General features: G+C 33.0%; 3 protein-coding genes across 7 annotated transcripts; 2 read left to right on the top strand and 1 right to left on the bottom strand.

Annotated features, from left to right (window-relative positions):
* The first annotated feature begins 1,339 nt into the window (after nt 1–1,339).
* Nucleotides 1,340–8,086, top strand: LOC114406655. 5 transcript variants are annotated; one of them, XM_028369421.1, is made up of 8 exons: nt 1,340–1,454; nt 2,025–2,107; nt 2,765–2,870; nt 5,409–5,630; nt 6,654–7,145; nt 7,387–7,461; nt 7,549–7,644; nt 7,810–8,086. In XM_028369421.1, exons 2-7 carry the CDS (start codon nt 2,060–2,062, stop codon nt 7,608–7,610), a joined length of 1,005 nt encoding a protein of 334 aa, XP_028225222.1. In that variant the 5' UTR covers nt 1,340–1,454; nt 2,025–2,059; the 3' UTR covers nt 7,611–7,644; nt 7,810–8,086. The 5 variants fall into 5 exon arrangements, with proteins under 5 accessions (XP_028225222.1, XP_028225221.1, XP_028225220.1 ...); XM_028369420.1 differs by having other exon boundaries at nt 1,341–1,454; nt 7,546–7,644; XM_028369419.1 differs by having other exon boundaries at nt 1,341–1,454; nt 7,372–7,461.
* A 2,476-nt stretch (nt 8,087–10,562) lies between these two features.
* Nucleotides 10,563–11,251, bottom strand: LOC114406654. The gene has a single exon (XM_028369416.1). The coding sequence runs from the start codon at nt 11,126–11,128 to the stop codon at nt 10,982–10,984; it is 147 nt and encodes a 48-aa protein (XP_028225217.1). The 5' UTR covers nt 11,129–11,251; the 3' UTR covers nt 10,563–10,981.
* A 1,412-nt stretch (nt 11,252–12,663) lies between these two features.
* On the top strand, nt 12,664–18,851 carry LOC114406653 (cystathionine beta-lyase, chloroplastic-like). Its single transcript, XM_028369415.1, has 13 exons — nt 12,664–12,840; nt 13,164–13,344; nt 13,425–13,537; nt 13,703–13,773; nt 13,880–13,971; nt 14,379–14,466; nt 14,604–14,715; nt 15,465–15,561; nt 15,995–16,076; nt 16,742–16,859; nt 17,625–17,732; nt 17,806–17,908; nt 18,417–18,851. Exons 1-13 carry the CDS (start codon nt 12,775–12,777, stop codon nt 18,590–18,592), a joined length of 1,407 nt encoding a protein of 468 aa, XP_028225216.1. The 5' UTR covers nt 12,664–12,774; the 3' UTR covers nt 18,593–18,851.
* Nucleotides 18,852–19,042: the final 191 nt, after the last annotated feature.

Here is a 19,042-nt window from a genome sequence, read left to right as displayed (position 1 = left end):
AAAAGGTTTACGGATCAAGTTGATCCGTATCAACCTTACGGATCAACTTGATCCGAATGATTTATGGATCACCCTCACACACACCCATAACAAATGCGAAAAAAGCATAGAGGTAATTTTGGTATTTTAATAAAATGTTGGATCACCCCAACAATTAATAGATGCGGAAAATGTGCAGACATCCAAGTAGGTAAGTGAAAGTGTACCAATGGAGGAAAATGGGTTTTTTTATGGAGGAAAAGTGAGAGAGAAATGAGAAGGTATGGTGCGGGAGATGCACCATGTAAATTTTGAGTAAGATTAATCCAATGATTTAAAAAATTATACATCATACACAAATTTTTATACTACCACCCTAGTTTGCATCATTAATGAAACATGTGGTCATTTATCTTTTATCCTGTTGTTTTTCGGTTGGTTTTTACACTCCAGTGGGATGTTGTTATCAAATGGTTACATAACATTTATATATATATATATAGTATGGTATACAAATGTTCAATAACCTTTTGGGGGAAGGCTTGTACCGTTGTACGTTTCTCTCTCATTCTCTCTCTTTTTTTTTCTCTCTATGTTTGTAATTCTACATATATATTATATTGATTTTGCCGATAAAAAAAATTGACCTCGCTCATAATCAATTCGTGCAACTTATGTTAATTTTGCATGCGTTTCCAACTCTCAACTACGTGACATTTGCTATTAGATGACACCTACGTGTATTCTACACTGTTGAATGAACTCACAATTTGCGTGTATCATGTTTCAATCCAATCTCCACCGTCTTTTAAACACATATATCCACGTACCTCATTAATTACCTTGTAATTTAAGACTATCCCATCTTTTTTTTTCTTTCTATTTTTCTTAAATCAAATATCTCTCAATTCGCTTCATTTCACACTTATGAATTTTTCATCTATTTGCCAATTTTTTTAGTCTGTATAAAAACATTAATTATTATTATGAGATGGACTTATTTTCGCATGTAAAAATAAACTCCACATTCCAATGTAAAAGTTGATAAATGTTATGATTGAATACAAATAATTAATATATTTAAATTAAAGTTAAATAGTTAGATATTATTTTAGTTTAATTATTGGTAAAAATGACTATTGATCACGATTTTATTTAATTTCTTATCAAACTTTAAATTAGTAAGAATTTTTTTCTTTTCATGAATTAGAGAGTTAAAAAAGAGAGTAAGTAGACATTTATTTCATGAATAGATTTTTTTTTTGGTGTGACATATAATATTTATAATTTATTTGTTATTTATAGATTTTATAATAAAGTCGTTTGTATTATAAAAAAATTGAAGACTACGTGGTGGAATATGCTCGGCACTGTAACAAGTTGGTGTAGCGTAAAATTAAGCCACAGGCAGAAACACTTCTTCTCTCTTTCCGTAACCTCTGTCCTCGTCAGTTTTTAATTTTTCTCCATTGAAGGTCAACTTCCAATCCCTAATCTCTCTCTCAATTTACAACTGCAACTGCTTTTCCCTCCAACTTCACCACACATGCATGGGGATTCATTGATTTTCATCTTATCTCGCGTTTCCCGATTCTGATCATAGGGTTCCTCATCCCCCCAACTTGATTGTTTCCTCACGCCTCTTTTTTCTATTTTTTTATCTGCAAATATTAATTGTTAGTTAGTATTTTTTTGTTAGCAGGAAGGATCGAACTTGCAACTTTTTCTTCTTCTTAACCACTCAATCAACTTTATATCTCCCTCTTTTCGTTGATCCCACCTTTTCCGCTAAAGCTTCGATTATTTGCTTTTATTTTTTTAGCTTGTTTGTAGTTTGTTTATATCGTTGCGTTAGAGAATTAGGAATCTTCGATTTTCTCTGTTTGCTGTTAATTATAATGGTTCTGTCGTGTGTATGTGGGTGAAGTTTCGTGAGAATTTTGCTTCCTTTTTTCTGTCGTGGTAGTTTTTGTTTTGCAGTGAAACTGAAGCAGTGCAGTCAATGGTTGTTACTAATCTATTTTCCTGTGTTGTGATGTTTTCAGATAGTTGTTAACAGAGTGTTTTGGGAGCTTTTGATATGTCGAGTGGATCCGTGAGACGGGTTTCCCGTCAAGATATTCAGTTGGTAAGTTGGGATCTCACTCCCTCTGTTGTGGATTCTGAGGATGAAATGATGTTTGTGTAAATAACTTGCTGTCTAGGGCAAACTTGTTTAGGGATTATAAAGTTTGATGCACTCCCCTTGCATGTAAACAAGGTTTTAAATTGCGATCAAAGTCAGTTTTGTCGAGTTCCTTGTACTGGGGGAGATTGCAGACAACTACAGTCGCTGACACCCCCAAAAACCTTGACTTTGCGGCCAAAATTGTGTTCACGGACCTTTTTCTAAACCTTCATGTGAACATGTCATAATTTTATTTTTTTTTTGTTGACTCGGGAACGAACTGAATAGTTATTTTTTCATGCTTTCTTGTTACATTAATTTTGAGATTCATTTTCATTATTGAAGACTATAGGGATATCATTATTAAGGTGTTATTAGTTTAGGGTTTTTGGAAATATGTCGTATGTATGGATTGGGGATTTATTCTCGCTAGGCTATTAGTTTAGAGTCTTTTCAAATTGATGTCATCACTTGAGTTGTTCTGTTTGCCCTGTCTTCAAATCTTCCCCATCTCCCTCTTCCAAATCTCGTCACTTTTCCCTATACTGTTCAGTTCATCTTACAGCTACCAGAGTTTGCTGACCATAATTTCTGTTTGGTTTACTTGCCTGGTTACAGGTGCAAAATCTCATAGAACGATGTCTACAACTGTATATGAGCCAGAAAGAAGTTGTGGAAACACTACTAGCTCAAGCAAAAATAGAGCCTGGTTTCACTGAACTAGGTAAAGAAAACTTTTATTCTCTGCCACTGGCATTTTTTTTTCTTTTGTATTTTACTCCATCTTCACTTGGTCAGACTCTTTTGATGTGTTATACAGTATCTAACATGATTAAAAATTGTAATTGATGTACTTTTGTAATATTTTTCATTTCACTGTGGATGTTTTACTTTTATAATCTTGATTGTCAAACTTGCTTTTCAGAACACAACTTGGCTTATTGAAATCTGATTAAGGTTTGAATTTTGAAGCCTAGTTATAGTATAGCTATCCAAATGAGCATTTAATGATGCTTTTTTAATGGTTGGAATTGTTAGCATCACTTTGAAGGGGGTCTTGTTGCCATTACATATGTCTTGACGGGATTATGTTTACTTCTCTGTTATGTTTTGACATTTTAAAAGGGAAAACCCCTTTCTCGTATGCTGGAAATCTTATCCTCACTTGAGTTGTATTTTTCTCTTTTTATGATAGTAATGTTTTCTCTTATATCTTTTAAAAAATGAAGACATTCAGGTTCTGTCTTAAGTTTTATAAAATTCTTAGAGGCTTTGTCACATTGTTTGCACTTAATAATGGAGTTGTGAACTTATGGCATGAAGTGTAACAAACAACCAAAATGTTCTTAGGACTCAGGAGCATTGGTGATGATGCTGGTGTTCTGGTTCATATGGTTGCATTGGCAGTTCTTGAGATTTTTGTATCATCCTTTGTTGTATGGCTACCTTTTAAGTCAGCAGTTTTCAAACCACTAGTTTTTGGATTTGTTTTGTGCAAAAATGTCAAAGGACTTGATAGTTAGAATTTAGATAAGGGGCATGTTTTTGTTAGGGTATAACTGTTGTTCTTGATTGTTTGTTACGTATTCCCATTCTATTTATGATATTTAGATTTCTGTTAAAATGACAGAGAGGAATGATAAATTTCCAATAAAGTCGCATGGTTTGGTGTTTGAGAATCTGAATGGGACCATTATTTATTTACTTAACCTTATATGTATAAACTTTAGTATAGCCACCACCCTGCTATTGCCATTCCACTATAGTATTTTTGGGGTCACTCACTCTGTGCTGCAATTCAAGATTGATAACTATGATTGAGCTAAATGGAAGCTTAGGTCACTCAACTTGGTTAAACTTTAATACTCTATATTCTTTTTTCACCATAAAGAGGCCCCCCCTTCACTTAATTGTTTTCAACCTTGTCTTGCTCTGCCAATGGGAGTTGTATTGGTTATTTATATTCTATTTGTGACGCTATTCAATTTTTGTAGCATGTTCCAGCTGCTCTGCGACATGATTCAGCGATCGTGCCGCTACAATATGGTAGAAAAATTAGCTCGTTTGCTTTTTCTACTTAATTATACCAATAAGCTAAAAGAAGCATGCCTGTATAAGATACCTTTAGAGTTCCGATTCCTGAACTATCAGAAAAGTTTTCAATTCATTTTTTCTTATTATAACTCTTCTATTATTGTCTTCGAGCAATGTTGTCCAGATTGAGATCTTATTTAGGATCCAGAGGGGGGGTTGCAAGATCACAAAAAGTAGGATTGTAACAAGGAGTGTAAGATCCTACCAAAATGTAAAATTATACATTATATATATATATATATATATATATATATATATATATATATATATATATAAGAGGACAGAGAATATGAAAAAAAAAAACTACAACTAGAGATATGCAAAGATGTGTAGGCCACTGGGATTCAGGGAATCAGTGAGACAGCAGAAGAGAAGGTCAAGAGAGATGGGGATGGGATTTCAAAACCTGAAAGATGTCAGTTCAAAACTAGAGATGTAACTGCAAAGAGCTTGGGCGCAGCTGGAGAGGCTTGAATGAGAGTTGGGTTCTGTTTAGGGAAGGAAGAGTCACATTTTAGGGCACAAAAAGGATTAAAATCAAGGTTTATGTGAACCGGATTGTGCAACCCAACCAGGAAACCAGCAATTGCAGGATTGATAAACTTGCATGATCTCAATACGAGCTCTCTACATTCTTACTATGATCCTATGAAGTTATGATTTTAGGTGCAATCCAGATTGGGACAATGTAGCAAGATTGAAAGGTCCTGCAATCTTATGATCTAGATCGTGATTTTAACAAAATGGTGTCATTTATTCTTGCTGTAGTTAATTTACATTTGCTATGGTTTAATATTTAGAGTTCCCTTACAAGGAAGATAATTAAAGTTTTGATAAAATAAGCCAAAACTTGGAAGTTTGTGATATGTAAACTTCATGTGATTGCTTGTTTAGCTGCTGCTTCAATTAGTAGTATCATTTCACCTATGCTAATGTATAACCGATGCAGTGCATTTTCCATTTCTCTTCTTATAAAAGCCATGATAGTTTTGATACTTAAAATAATACTGGACTTGGGGATTTGAGTAAGATTTGGTAATTGATAGTTGCTGTTTACATTGCTATTTAGTTCTGCTTATTGGGCATTGGTGTAAAAGAACAACTGTCATCTATCATTTAGTGTTCTCTATTTTAAGTTTCTTTTCTTTTTTTCCCATCATTTTTTCAGTTTGGCAAAAGCTTGAAGAAGAAAATGAAGAATTCTTCAAGGCTTATTATGCAAGGTTGGTTTTGAAGCAGCAAATAATGCAATTCAACAAATTGCTGGATCAGCAAGTGCAATTAATGCAGTTACACTCAAGTGCTGTTGCATCACTACCTATGTCTAACGGGTCACATATCCCTGCAGTGACATCACTACCTAACTCTAATGGGTCACATATCCCTGCAAGTAAGTCTATCTCTGGATGTTTTTACCATCCCTTTTTGCTATAGATTGTTTTGTGCAGTTGAAGTCTTTTTTCTCACTGGATATTTCATGGGCTCAGTCATATGGTCTCTTTCTCACACTTAGATGCAACCCCCGCTACTTTCCTAATGTGTTATGTCCTGGTTGCTTCTAAGGCTTGATAAATATGGGATTGAATTGGAAAAAAAATTGTTGGATTTCATCATTTACTAGTTTCAAACTTGAAGAAGTAAAAGTTGAATATGCTTGAAAGTTTGTTCTCTAGTCATATATATTGTAGTTTTTCTTGTCTTGTTAGCATTTCCATTCATCTATATTGCAAGTTGAGAAGTTGGTTTAATGGTAACAATTTTTGTTTCTATGTACTAAGAGTATAGAAAACTATGAAAGAAAGATAATTAAGGTAGATTGCACCTGATGTAGAACTAATTAAGAACCACCTATTTTGGTTTTTTTTGTTAGTTTGGGGACTTTAGGGGGGAAATCTTTGTTGTAAGTGAAGAACAGGGACATAGTTCTCTCAAGTTTTAGGCTTTTTGGTTAAGGACTGAAGGTGGATGATGCATTCAGGTGCTGGGATTGGTTAGTGGAGATGTTTTGTTGATGATGATATTGATTGGCTGAGGATTGTGGTTGTTGGAGGCTTACAAGTAGATGGAGTTTAGGTTAAGAAAGCAAAAGGCTTAGAGGGAGATATATATGGATTTGATGGTAGGTTGGACATGTGTGTAGGAGTAGAGTTGGTCTCTGTCATTACGAAGCATGAATTTCCTGGAATATGAAAGAGACTCATGAAATAATTTTATGACTGTTTCTGCATATATTCTCTGTTTAATTTTTGTCATTGTAAATATTCAAATAACAGATTTTACTGTTCTATAGTGATTATGGAAATAAACAGATGAAAGTGGGAAACTAACCTGCTTTGTTATTCTATACATGTTATTGAATGTTTGATTCCGTCCATTTTTGTAATTTTACATCAAATATCTCTTTATGTTACAGTACCTGAGAATCCAGCATGCTACACTTCAGACCGAACCCAAACAAGTTTGAAGCCAGAAAATATGCAACATGCTGTTGATTCCAGATTATCTAATGTGTTTAATAATGGCGGTTCATCATTACATACAAGTATGCCTGCTGCAGTTGATATGTCTGTTCATGGCAATAGGATTAATGGCCCTGCTAGCGTGCTTTCTGCTCAAAGCGCAAACATGGGTCTGATACAAGGAATGAATGGTGGCGGAATGATCAAATCTGAGCCTGGATATTCTGGTTGTTCTCCTTATATGTTTAGTACTGAAGGAAATGTCCTGGAGACACGCCCAACTATTGGTGGTGCTTCAGTTACGTCATTCACTAATGTCGAGTCCAACTCACATTCTCTGAATGAGGCAGTCCTAGATCCAGACACTTCTTCATTTGGATTTCTGGGGCAGATTCCCAGAAATTTTAGCCTTTCAGATCTGACTGCTGATTTTTCTCAGAGTTCTGGTATGTCTTCTCTCATGTTTGTGTGGGTCCTTGTGTGCATCTGCATGCATGCATACTACTCCTCATCAGCAAAAGTGAATCTTTGCTGATGGTGATGTAAAAATGCCAGTAAAGCTTTGTTTCATGTTGATTTTTCAGTTTCAATCCATTTTTCATGCTATTACATACAAAGTGTATCCTCAAGTAACAACCTAGATTGGATAAATCATTAGCCCTAATAGTTTAGCTTCTTATTTGACAGATATACTGGAGACCTATTCTAGGTCACCCTTCCTAGCTACGGATAATGAGAACTTCCTTGACAGAGGAGAACAAGGTAAAAAACAATCTCACTCGCCTCACCTGTATTCTGTTGTTTTGTGCCTCAATGCTAATATCAATTGTTGTCTTGATTTTAAAGTAGACAACAATAGGCTGGACTCCATATCAGAAGGCTTGAGTTATGAAGACTTTGGGAGTGAGTGAATAGTTGAATACCATTTAGTCATCAAACTTTCAGGTGTGTTCTTCTATTGTTAAGGATCAAGTTGTTCGGAAACTACCATAAATGTGCAAAATTTGCAATTGAATCAAGCTATGATTTTTAATTTTGTTAGATGCACACGTAGTGACAAATATAACTGTTTTAAACTACAGAGCTGATAATTGTTTATTTTGTCTGCAGGTTGAACAAAATGCTTAAAATGTTGTACATAAAACTTTAGAGGTTTTGAAATTTTAACTGTTGGATGAACATATGCATTGGTGTGTAGAACGTGCATTCACCTCATTCTTGGTGATGGGAAATGAAAGTTGGAATGCTTGCATGGAAGGGAAAGACTTGGTGCAAATAAATAATAATCTTTTTTCCCTTGTGTGTTTGGCCTTTTGTACTAATAAGCTTATTCTACGTTGTGTTGATACTAGAATTAATATAATTGTGTTTTGTTGTTTGTCCGAGATTATACTGCATAAAATTTGTTTTTTAGGAAAATAGAAAACAGTATACTTGATCTGGTTGACTCTGGTAAAACTAGTCTGATTTTTTTTTTTTTTAAAGAAAAAAAAAACTCCCAATAGTCCAAGGATAAACTGTCAAATTTTAACAAGAAATTTGTTGAGAAGGGACCATCATGGGGTCAGGCAGACATCACCTGCTTGCTATTACAGTTTTCCCAAATATTGAATATTGACTTTTAAGCCTCCATACTATTCTATTAAAGAGTTTAATGGTCACATTAATATTGTAAAACATTTTTATATTATAATCAATTAAAAATTACTAAATTATTGATGTAATTTTTAAAATAGTTATTATAAAAGTCAATAAATTTTGGATGTATAGCCTAAAAGAGATTTCAAAATTGCGGTTTGATCCTGCAATAAAATTGCCAACTCTTTCCATCTGTGTAACATTATCAGAGCCAACTCTAGGAAATAATGCCGAATTAGAACTTGCTTCAAATGCTCAAATGGCTGAAACAAGACTTCCCGCAAATGTCTTCGATTCATCCTGTCTCTGATTAAAAACTTGTTAAACTCTTGTTATGTCAATTTTGTATTGCAAGTGCCCAAACCTGGTTTGTCAGCAACTCAGTTGCGCGGATGATGTTTGAGTTTGACTTGACAACTAACTTAGGTCGTATTTTACTATCATATCTCGGTTTTATGTTAATTATATACTAAAAATATATGCAATACGAGGTTTAATCAGTTTGACTTGTGGCATGTCCTGTTGATAGTGTCAACTCATCCCCTTCAACTATTTTGATTGAATTGATGAATATAATTGAAGAATTTAATTAAAATCCTAATGGATAATGTAAACCTTTTGCCCTATCATCCAATTGTGTATGCTATTTTTTTATTGATTTTTATAATAATTATTTTAAAAACTAAATATTTTTAGTTGACAATAGTATATAAAATTAACCTCATTTAAAATGTGTTACAATTAATCTTCGAGGAATTGATTCCGGATGTAAAACAAATAAAGCCTAACATATGTTTGAATGAGAGGAAAGAAAGAGAGAAAATGAAAGTTTGAATTTTTGTTTCTACAAGTCAATTTCTTATCATTTTTCATTTGCTTTTTCTCCAATCAAACGAATAAAAAGACATCCTATCTGTATTTTTTTTTTTATCTCACTTTCATCCCTTCCAAATTGCTGATAGTTTTGTGTTAACATAATCCAACCAAAACTAATAAAGGATATATTTCATGTAGCTTAATACCGTCAATTGAGTGTGACTTCATTGCCTAATATGCCTACGTTTGACATCACATGAGTATAATCAATTTATAGAACCAACATAATTTTTTCATTATCAAATTCTAACATACACCATACTGATACACAATCTTTTTTCAAAACTACTTCTAACATACACTATTGATAACTACAAAAATAGAATATGAAACACAGGCAAATGAATGTTTAATTCCAAAAGCAGTGAATGACCAAACCCAAGAGAACGTGAAAACCTGGAAAACAATGAACACAAATTCACAAACACAACTTATTTTTTGACTTTTTCTATTCCTCTACAGCTTTACTGAGAGGAATTCTTCTTTTTGAATTTTTTTTTCTTCCTCTCCAGCTTTATGAAAGGAATTCTTCTTTAATCAATCGTTATACTTTTTTTAATCGATTGGACACTGATTCTGGAAATTTCTACACAAAGTTCTACTTGGATTTATAAATGGAACCGGTTATTTTTGCAATGATTCATTTCAATACACTGTTGTTTCTATTTCATGATATGTAAGAGAGGATGTTATATACACTTAAACTCACCTAGTGGTTGAAATAATTCTTAAACAAGTTAATAGGTTTCCTTAAATTAGAGAACAAATGTAACCTAAACAAACCTATAGATCCTGTTAGTTTGATTGTGATTCGTGAATGAATTTAACAACTTGGACGACATGATCAAAGCAACGAATAAAGATTGAGAGATTGTTCAGCCTTTTCGGAGGTTAAATATTCGATCAAACATGATAACAGTAATAAAAAGAACATCACAACAAATAGAAAACGAGGCCAACATACTCTTCGATATTCTTTTCTATTAAAGGATGAACTCCTACACTGAATCCACATATAGAGAATAGACCATATAGTTATTTAATGAGCCAACATAACATTTCACTTGTTGATAGTAATAGAGTAAAAAAATGCCCTACTAAGTGTGTTCCCCACATACCTTATGCAATATATGAAAGGCAAAATTGATGATATATAACCAAATTCAAGTTCAATGACAGAATAAGGTATATGTAGTCCAGCTAAAAACAATTCAGCAACCATTAAACAATTATTTTTGCCATTTGGCCAAAATATTCAAGAGGTTGCGGGTTCGGGTTCGAATCCCCAAATGACATTTCTAACAAAACTAATAAACTAACATGCAGATAAAAAAAAAACTATGGATGAATCATGAATCTAAGCAGTCAATTTAACTGATATAACTCTACCATGACCTAATCAAATAACAACAGAGAACCAACCGATTGTGTTAGCATTCAAATTCATCTATCATCCCTAAACAAAGTGTGCTACGAAGCAATGAACAAGCTATACAACAACAAACAACCTTAAACAAGCAACCTCCCAATTCCTCAATTCAAGGAAATCCAATCAATCTCACAACAAACACATTCTCCTCCAACACCCAGAACCACCCGCTCCCCCCCAGCTCAAAACACACAAGCCAGACTATAAAAAAATAGATTTTGACTCATACCCAGTACATCAAATCAAGCCTATTTTGAAGGGCGATCGAAAATTACAAAACTTGCTGCATACCCAGTAAGTAAAGTACCCATCTTGGAGGAAATAGAGAGCGTAAATGGATCAACCCACATGAAAGGGGCCAATATCGCCAGAGCGTAGAGAAGAGGCGAATTCGTCAGCGACAGTTAAACAAGAAGAAATCCAGCCACTGAGAGCAATCCATGTCATCTTCACGATCCAGAGTGCTGCGTCTAGTGCCATTGCCATGGGGTTATGTGGCTTCAGGGAAGAGGGTGATGAAGGAAACCCATCCAAGAACAGAAGAGGGGATTCTGGAAGTGGGAACCGCGGTTGTGGTTAGTTGGTGTGGATTAATTCAGCATAAAAATAAAAGGACCTTCATACTAAACTATTATGGTAAAATATGTAAGGGTAAATAGCTAAATTTATATAAATTAGTCATAAAAATGAAAATATAAATTTAGTTTTTGAATCTGAAAAAAAATGTGTTAATTAATTCTCTAAGTTATATTTTTTAAAAATTAATTTAACATTAAATTATAATTTAAGAATTAATTTATCATTAAATTATTTATAAGATTTATTTATTATATTTTTTTAAAGTAAATTTGATTTTTGATCTTTTATCAACAAATTTATCATAATCTTATATTTTGGTAGACAAATTTAATTATTTTTATCCCTCAATTATTTAAGATTTTTATTTTTAGTCTATCAACTAAAAATTAATTAGTATTGATCTCCAAATTATATTTTTGTTTGTTTTTTTCATTAAATAATGGTAGATTTGTGATATTTTTTTTCACCCCCTTGATTAAATATTTAAAATGTATTGTACCGTTTTCTAGCCGCTAGAAACATCAGAAATTGAATCCGTAAGGCTTTAAACAGATATGAAAAAGTTGCTCCATTGCTACCGTTACAATCAATTTCCATTAAACATACATTCAATCACAAACCAACAGTTTATTTGAATACATTACAAACAGTAAGTTATTGTTTAGAAGGTTTACATGGAAGCATCAACTTTAAAATAGGAAATAAAATAAAAAAAATGTTTTTCAACACCCCAAAAGCATCATTTGATGTTTTAAAAATAAGATCGATTATCTCCGTTAAAATATTAAGTCAATGAAATCATTAATAAAATCAATGGATCAATAATTAAATTAGATGAATGGTATAAGTAATATAATATTTAAAAATATGTATATATTATTTGTTATATGTTAACTAAACAATCATTAGGGTCTTCTATTATTATCTTCAAATTGAAGACCATAATAAAAGAGTAAAAAGAGAATGAAAGAAGAGAATATAGTAAAAAAAAAATCAAAAGTGTCAATAATTAACTTTGGACACACACCTTCTTTTTTGTTTGGTTTGTTTCGCATCTTGATAGCTCTCTAGATGGATGCCTCTTTCTCTTTTCATGCATTTTGTATCTCAGATCATAATCCTTTTTGTTTTTAATATTACAATAATGTCATGAAAAATAGCCTATTTTTCACATCTTATTCTTTTCTCAATGGAGAAATAAAAAAAATACAAAATTAAACAGTTAAAAATTGCTTCTATTTTTAATTTTAAAAATTAAAAATAAATAACAATTTTATAAACTAACAAATTAAACAAATTTTTAAATTTGTGATTGCTAAAAATTAAAAAGTTTTTTTTTTAAATAGTACACAAACAAACACTCGTTTTCACAAAAACAAAAATAAGAAAAGAATAGTGAATAAACGAATGAATTTCCTAATAAATTCTTAGAAATCCCCCACAAGCCGAAATGGTGACCAAATGCAAAGGCGGCATTGAAATTGAACACAATCCATGACTAACACAAGCGCAGACGACAACATAACACTGCTCCAAACATATCAATTTCAATAATGTTTTCTTCTGCAATTTCTCCGAAGCCCTTCCTTCGGTCCCTCGTCATTGATCGTTACGCTCAGGTAAAAAAAACCTTTCCCATTTTCTTCTTTCTGCTCTTCATTTGCTGTGTATATTCCCATTGTATTTGTTTCCTGAGAGAGTACAAGAAAATACACTCTTGATTTTGGAGTAAAAATGCTAAAACGAGAAAAAAAATGCAGTCTTTTCTAGATATGAGAAGTGTGAACTTTCACCCCCATGATGTTTGGAAACTTGATTTCATTCCCCTTTTGCTTCAAGAGCTCAAAACATGCTTCAAAATCATTTTTTTTTCACTCAATGATGTAACCCATTTTCATTTGTATAATGATTCTCATTCTCTCCTTGGCATGGTGTGTTTCAGAGCACAACTACTGCAACCAGGTGTGAGTGCTTGGGGTTTAACAAGTCAGAAAATTTCAGTACCAAGAGAGAGTTGTGTGCTGAGGGGTTCAAGCTGAATTGCTTGGTTGAAAATAGAGAGATGGATGTGGAGTCATCATCATCATCATCTTTGGTGGATGATGCTTCCTTGAGCTTAAGTGGTATGTGCTGTGTTTCCTGGGCTGACACCAGATATATATGGTTTTTGTTGTGTGTAATTGCTAATTCTTTCTGTTTGCAGAAGAGGATTTAGGGGAGCCTAGTATTTCAACATTGGTGATGAATTTCGAGAGTAAGTTCGATCCTTTTGGAGCAATTAGTACCCCTCTTTACCAAACGGCTACTTTTAAGCAGGTGAAGCTTTGATTTTGTGTATTATTATGTGACAGAAGTCCCTATAGCTGGATTTGTTGATTTTGTGTATTATTATGATGAACAAATGGATATTTAGTGTATTTGGCATCCCTATTGAATACCTTTCTTTTAACTTCTTTATGTCTTATGCTCTTCCTCATGCAGCCTTCTGCAATAGAAAACGGCCCCTATGACTATACCAGAAGTGGAAATCCTACACGAGATGCTTTAGAAAGGTTTGATCATGATGTGAATGATTTGTGTTTTGTATTGCAACTATGGATGTTCCATATTATGTTTTTTTGTCTATCCTCTTTTAATTTGCATGTTTTATGTTCTCAGTTTACTAGCAAAGCTTGATAAAGCAGATAGAGCCCTGTGCTTCACCAGTGGAATGGCTGCTTTGAGTGCTGTTGTTCGTCTTGTTGGAACTGGTACCTTTTCTTTCTTCAGTGTGAAAAATTCTGATCCTTCTTCATTGTTAATTATTTGAATTTCGATTGACTTACTAAGCATCTACGACTACAAGGTGTAAGGTTACTTTTATTAAATGTGTGATTAGATTATAATTTTACTATGAAAATATTAAACTGGTGCACAATGTGACATAGTGTAACATTATTTTTAAGCTACTATGGGGCTTCAGCAGGGTGGTCTCGTTACTCTTACAATTTTCCCTTGATTGTTACTGTGTTGGATTCATAACTAAACTAGAACATAGAAAATTTACTAATCAACTGTGGGGCTGCAAGCAATGTATTCTTACAGGATAGCTTTTTGTTTTTCTTTTTGATATAACATGATAGTTCTTTGTTATTTACTCCTGACAATGTACATATAGGCGAGGAAATTGTCGCCGGAGATGATGTATATGGTGGCTCAGATAGGTTGCTGTCTCAAGTGGTTCCAAGGACTGGAATTGTGGTGAAGTTAGTCTGATTTGTTAGTTGTGCTTAGTTATTTACTATATATTGAGTAATTATATATACAAACAAACCAGCCAACTTTATTGGTTCTGTGGAGCATAAGTCTATTAGTGATCTTACTTCAATTCTTGTTTGTGCAGGCGGGCAAATACATGTGATCTAAATGAGGTTGCAGCAGCCATTGGACCCAAGACTAAGCTTGTGTGGCTTGAGAGTCCAACCAATCCTCGGCTACAAATTTCTGATATTCAAGTAAGGTGTCGTATTTTGTAGTTCTGATTTTCGGAGTGTCAATAATATTGATTAAGTTTTTCTATGGTGGTTGTTGTTGTCCATCTTCTTTTCCTAATTCAGTGTCACACGTTAGAAACTGTTAGGAAGTTTTGTAATTGGTATCTAAATTTGAAATCTCAAGTGCAAAGGAATATTTATGTCTTAGCATTCAGGAAATGGTGAAATGCCGTGGAATTTATGTCTTTCAATAATGCACTCTGATGCCCCTTCCCCCTCCCTTTTCTGAAAATATGAAAAGAAAATGATATATTGTTACTTCAGGAAACATGATGCTTTTTTTTTTCCTTTATGTTTGGAGTGTTACAATTATGAATAATCCCTAAATCATACCTTGGCTTTAATTTCAATCAGGTTGTATATCTATGATTACCAGCAATAAGTATTTTTTCCATCATTTTTTTTCCTACCAAGATACAAGGGTACTTATTGATTATTAATCATGTTTTCTCTCTTGGCAATAACTTACAATTTCAGATTATATTAGACACTTGTCCTTCATAAATATATAGGAGTTTTCTTTCCTGAATTACTATTAGCTTCTCTGCTTTGTCATTGTTGTGTGACTTATTTATTTGCAGATATCTAATATAAAACATCAAAATTCAAATCCTATGACATGAAGTTCTGATAAGAAATATTGTTAAAATGGTTCTCCTCTCAATAATATAAAATTTCTTTTTCTTTCTCCTTTCTTAATTTATGTCCAGAAAATATCAGAGATAGCTCATTCACATGGTGCTCTTGTGTTAGTGGACAATAGTATAATGTCACCTGTGTTGTCTCGGCCATTGGAACTTGGAGCAGGTATAAGTATTGTATGCTAATGACTACAAATATATTTACTCCTTTAAAACATGCTTGCTAACACAGACTGGAAATTAAGGATGGAATTTGGGGAGTGAATTATTGAAAACCATTTCCAATTCCTCAGTGACAGTGAAAAAAAAATGCAATATACTTCATCATTGGTGTACAGGCTTTTCTGCATTTGTGTCTCATACCAAAGTATATGTATGACAAAATTACGTATCCATTTTGATTGGTTGCTTAGCACTATATTTTCACTGTAATGTTTACTCCATTTTCATTTGAGTATAAATATTTGTAAAGGGTATGATGAAATGCAAACTCCATTTTTCATTCTTATTTTTTAATGTATAAAGGAATTTATTAAGAACACCTCAACATGCCTAGTTCTACTCAAAGTATACTCAGACTAGTACTTTTTGTGCTGCAGATATTGTCATGCACTCTGCTACAAAATTTATTGCTGGACATAGTGACATTATGGCTGGTGTGCTTGCTGTGAAGGGTGAAAAGTAGGTACCCTTTTAATGTTTCTCAGATTTTCAGATATTAAAGATGTGAATTTGTTGTTGTCATTTGAACTTGTCAGTCTATCTCATTTTCAGTAATACTGTGATTTATATTTAATTGAAGAGCATCTTTTTATTTATATTTTATGAGTAAATGCTTTTATCTGTTAATATAATAAATGGATCCGTAAATTTTGACAAGCTCTTCTACAAGATGGACTGATGCATATTTGAATTGCTTGTGAATTGTGTGAATTATTTTCGTAAGATTTATAGTGAAAAGTTCCATGAGCTTGGTTTTAAATCAAAGTTTAGATTATTATGATTTGAATTTTTTATTAGAAAAGTCCTTTCTTATTGCAAACCAAAGGGAGAAGGAAGTAATCCCTTTGCTTTGTTAAATTCAATGTGCTTGAGCTCCTTTAAAATTATTTAATGATACTTTTGTCACTATTTCTTTCATTCCTTTTTTAGTCTTTTATTTATAAGCTTTATTTAAGCCAAAGTTGAGTTAAAGATTTTATTCTTTCAAAAACTACTTGCAATTTTACTTCTAATGGAATTGTCATTTTTATATTTATTCTTTTTAATTACTGTGGTGTTGATCAGTACTCATTACTCATTTTGCATCCCCTCTCGGATGGTTACCTCCTTTTGTCAATCTTAAGGTTGGGAAAGGAATTGTATTTCTTGCAAAATGCAGAGGGTTCAGGCTTAGCACCATTTGACTGTTGGCTTTGTTTGCGAGGAATCAAGACAATGGCCCTGCGAATTGAAAAACAACAGGTGCTACTTTCTGCTATTTATATAATAATATTGGGGCCATGTCTTGCTTGTCACTATATTATTTGTGAGAGTAGTTAAAGATTTTTTAATGATTAGTCTAGTGAACAACTGAATGCAACTGGCTGAATAAGTTCATAAGAATGAAGAAGGTACATAAAAAGAATTCAGAGAGACAGTGACAGAGTGCTAGTTATTTTAATTAGGGATTCATCTCAGGAGTTTGATTGTACACAAGATGTTGGTGTGACACCTATCGGCAAAAGAGAGAACAAAAAATCTGTTAATTGCTTTTATTCCTGAGAGAAGGGGAGGGAAACCAGAAAGGCCATTGGAGGAATTGATTAAAAGGGATCTCATGGTAAATAATATACTTGATTATTTGGTTTTTAACCAAGCCAATGGTTTTGTTTGATCCATATAGCTCACTTTACCTAGTGGGATAAAGATATTGTAGTCGTTGAATACTTGTATTCATCTTGGGACTAGGGTTTGAAATATTCAGATTTTAAATTTTATCAGTTAGGAATTTTATCCTTTTTCTTAAAGAAAATTCCTTTTGCAGTCGATTTCTCATTTTGATATTATCTTATTTGTTAGAATTAGTTTTGTAGAGGGATATGAATATCCCTTTTTTCCAACTCACGAGTCATTTGCTTGAATATTTAATGAATTTTCAGAATTTGCTTGTGCTCGGTGAATTGGGTTATGCTTCACATTATCCATAATCTCTTATATGATTGGCTTTATACTTCTGATTTTGTGCAGGATAATGCACAGAAGATTGCTGAGTTCCTTGCCTCCCATCCTCGAGTGAAGAAAGTGAATTATGCTGGCTTGCCTGGTCATCCTGGTCGTGATTTACACTATTCTCAGGTATGGTATAAGTTGAAAATTTAAGATTGTTGTTACTATTTATTATCATGAGATTCATATAGTCTCATTGCAGGCAAAGGGTGCAGGATCTGTGCTTAGCTTCTTGACTGGTTCATTGGAACTTTCAAAGCATATTGTTGAAACTACCAAATACTTCAGTATAACCGTCAGCTTTGGTAATAATTCTTCCACATAATGCTCTAATGAGAGAATTGTCAACTTGTAATAATATAATTGTATTTGATAGATTCTCCAGGATAGCAGTTCTTAAATGACAATTCAGATTGTATGAAATTCTACAATTCTTTAAACAAACCTTTTGATTCAATTTAATATATGAACACTAGTTTTCTCTATTGCAATTTGCAAATATAATTTAGTTCGCAGAATAACTGTAAGTTAATATTTTATGTGGGGATTTTAATTTTCTGGCACTGAAATTAGTCAGAATTAAAATAAAAAATTGAGGGTAGGTTTCTAACATACATGTCCAAACATAATGGTAGACCCAAGGGTTTACTCACCTCATATTCTAGGTTCTTGAACAATGAGCACTTATCTTTCACAATTAGGTGTGTAAAATTTGAAATCTCAAACTTTATTTTTCTTTGGAGAAATTAACCCCTTAATTGTATGGAGGTTGACCCTGACCCTGTTGACCTTGTTATTTTATGTTATTGGCAGGGAGTGTGAAGTCCCTTATTAGCATGCCATGCTTTATGTCACATGCAAGCATACCTGCTGCAGTTCGTGAGGCCAGAGGTTTAACTGAAGATCTTGTACGTATATCTGTGGGAATTGAGGATGTGAATGATCTCATTGCTGATCTTGACAATGCACTTAGAACAGGGCCTCTTTAATGTTTTTTTTTGTCTAAATATTCATCCTTAGGAAGTTGCATTGGCAAGATGTTAGTTAGCATGTTGAGGATTTGAGAGCATGCATTGTTATCTTTTCTTTGGATTCTTGAGAGTGGAAATTTGATGTGTTTCTTACGTGCATGTAATAAAATCCGTATTTCCTGTAATTTTCTTGTTACAATTGTTATCCTCACCTTCAAATATCGGGTCATAAGTTATTAAAGAGTGGTAAAAGTATTGGCCTATGAAGATTGACAGAGCCTAGTACTAATTTGTTGTCTTAGTTCTATTTATCACTATCACTATATTAGGATTGAGGAAACTTGTATGGAAAATTTTAATTTGCAATGTCAATTTTTAAAAAATAAACAAGTACTTTCAAGATAATCAATTGATGAGAATGCTAAATTATTGACTTTACTCGAATCTTCGTATTTAAGAAAATAAGAT

The sequence above is a fragment of the Glycine soja genome, chromosome 3, assembly GCF_004193775.1.
Source record: "Glycine soja cultivar W05 chromosome 3, ASM419377v2, whole genome shotgun sequence".
Taxonomy (NCBI): domain Eukaryota; kingdom Viridiplantae; phylum Streptophyta; class Magnoliopsida; order Fabales; family Fabaceae; genus Glycine; species Glycine soja.
This window is presented reverse-complemented; position numbering and strand designations above follow the sequence as displayed.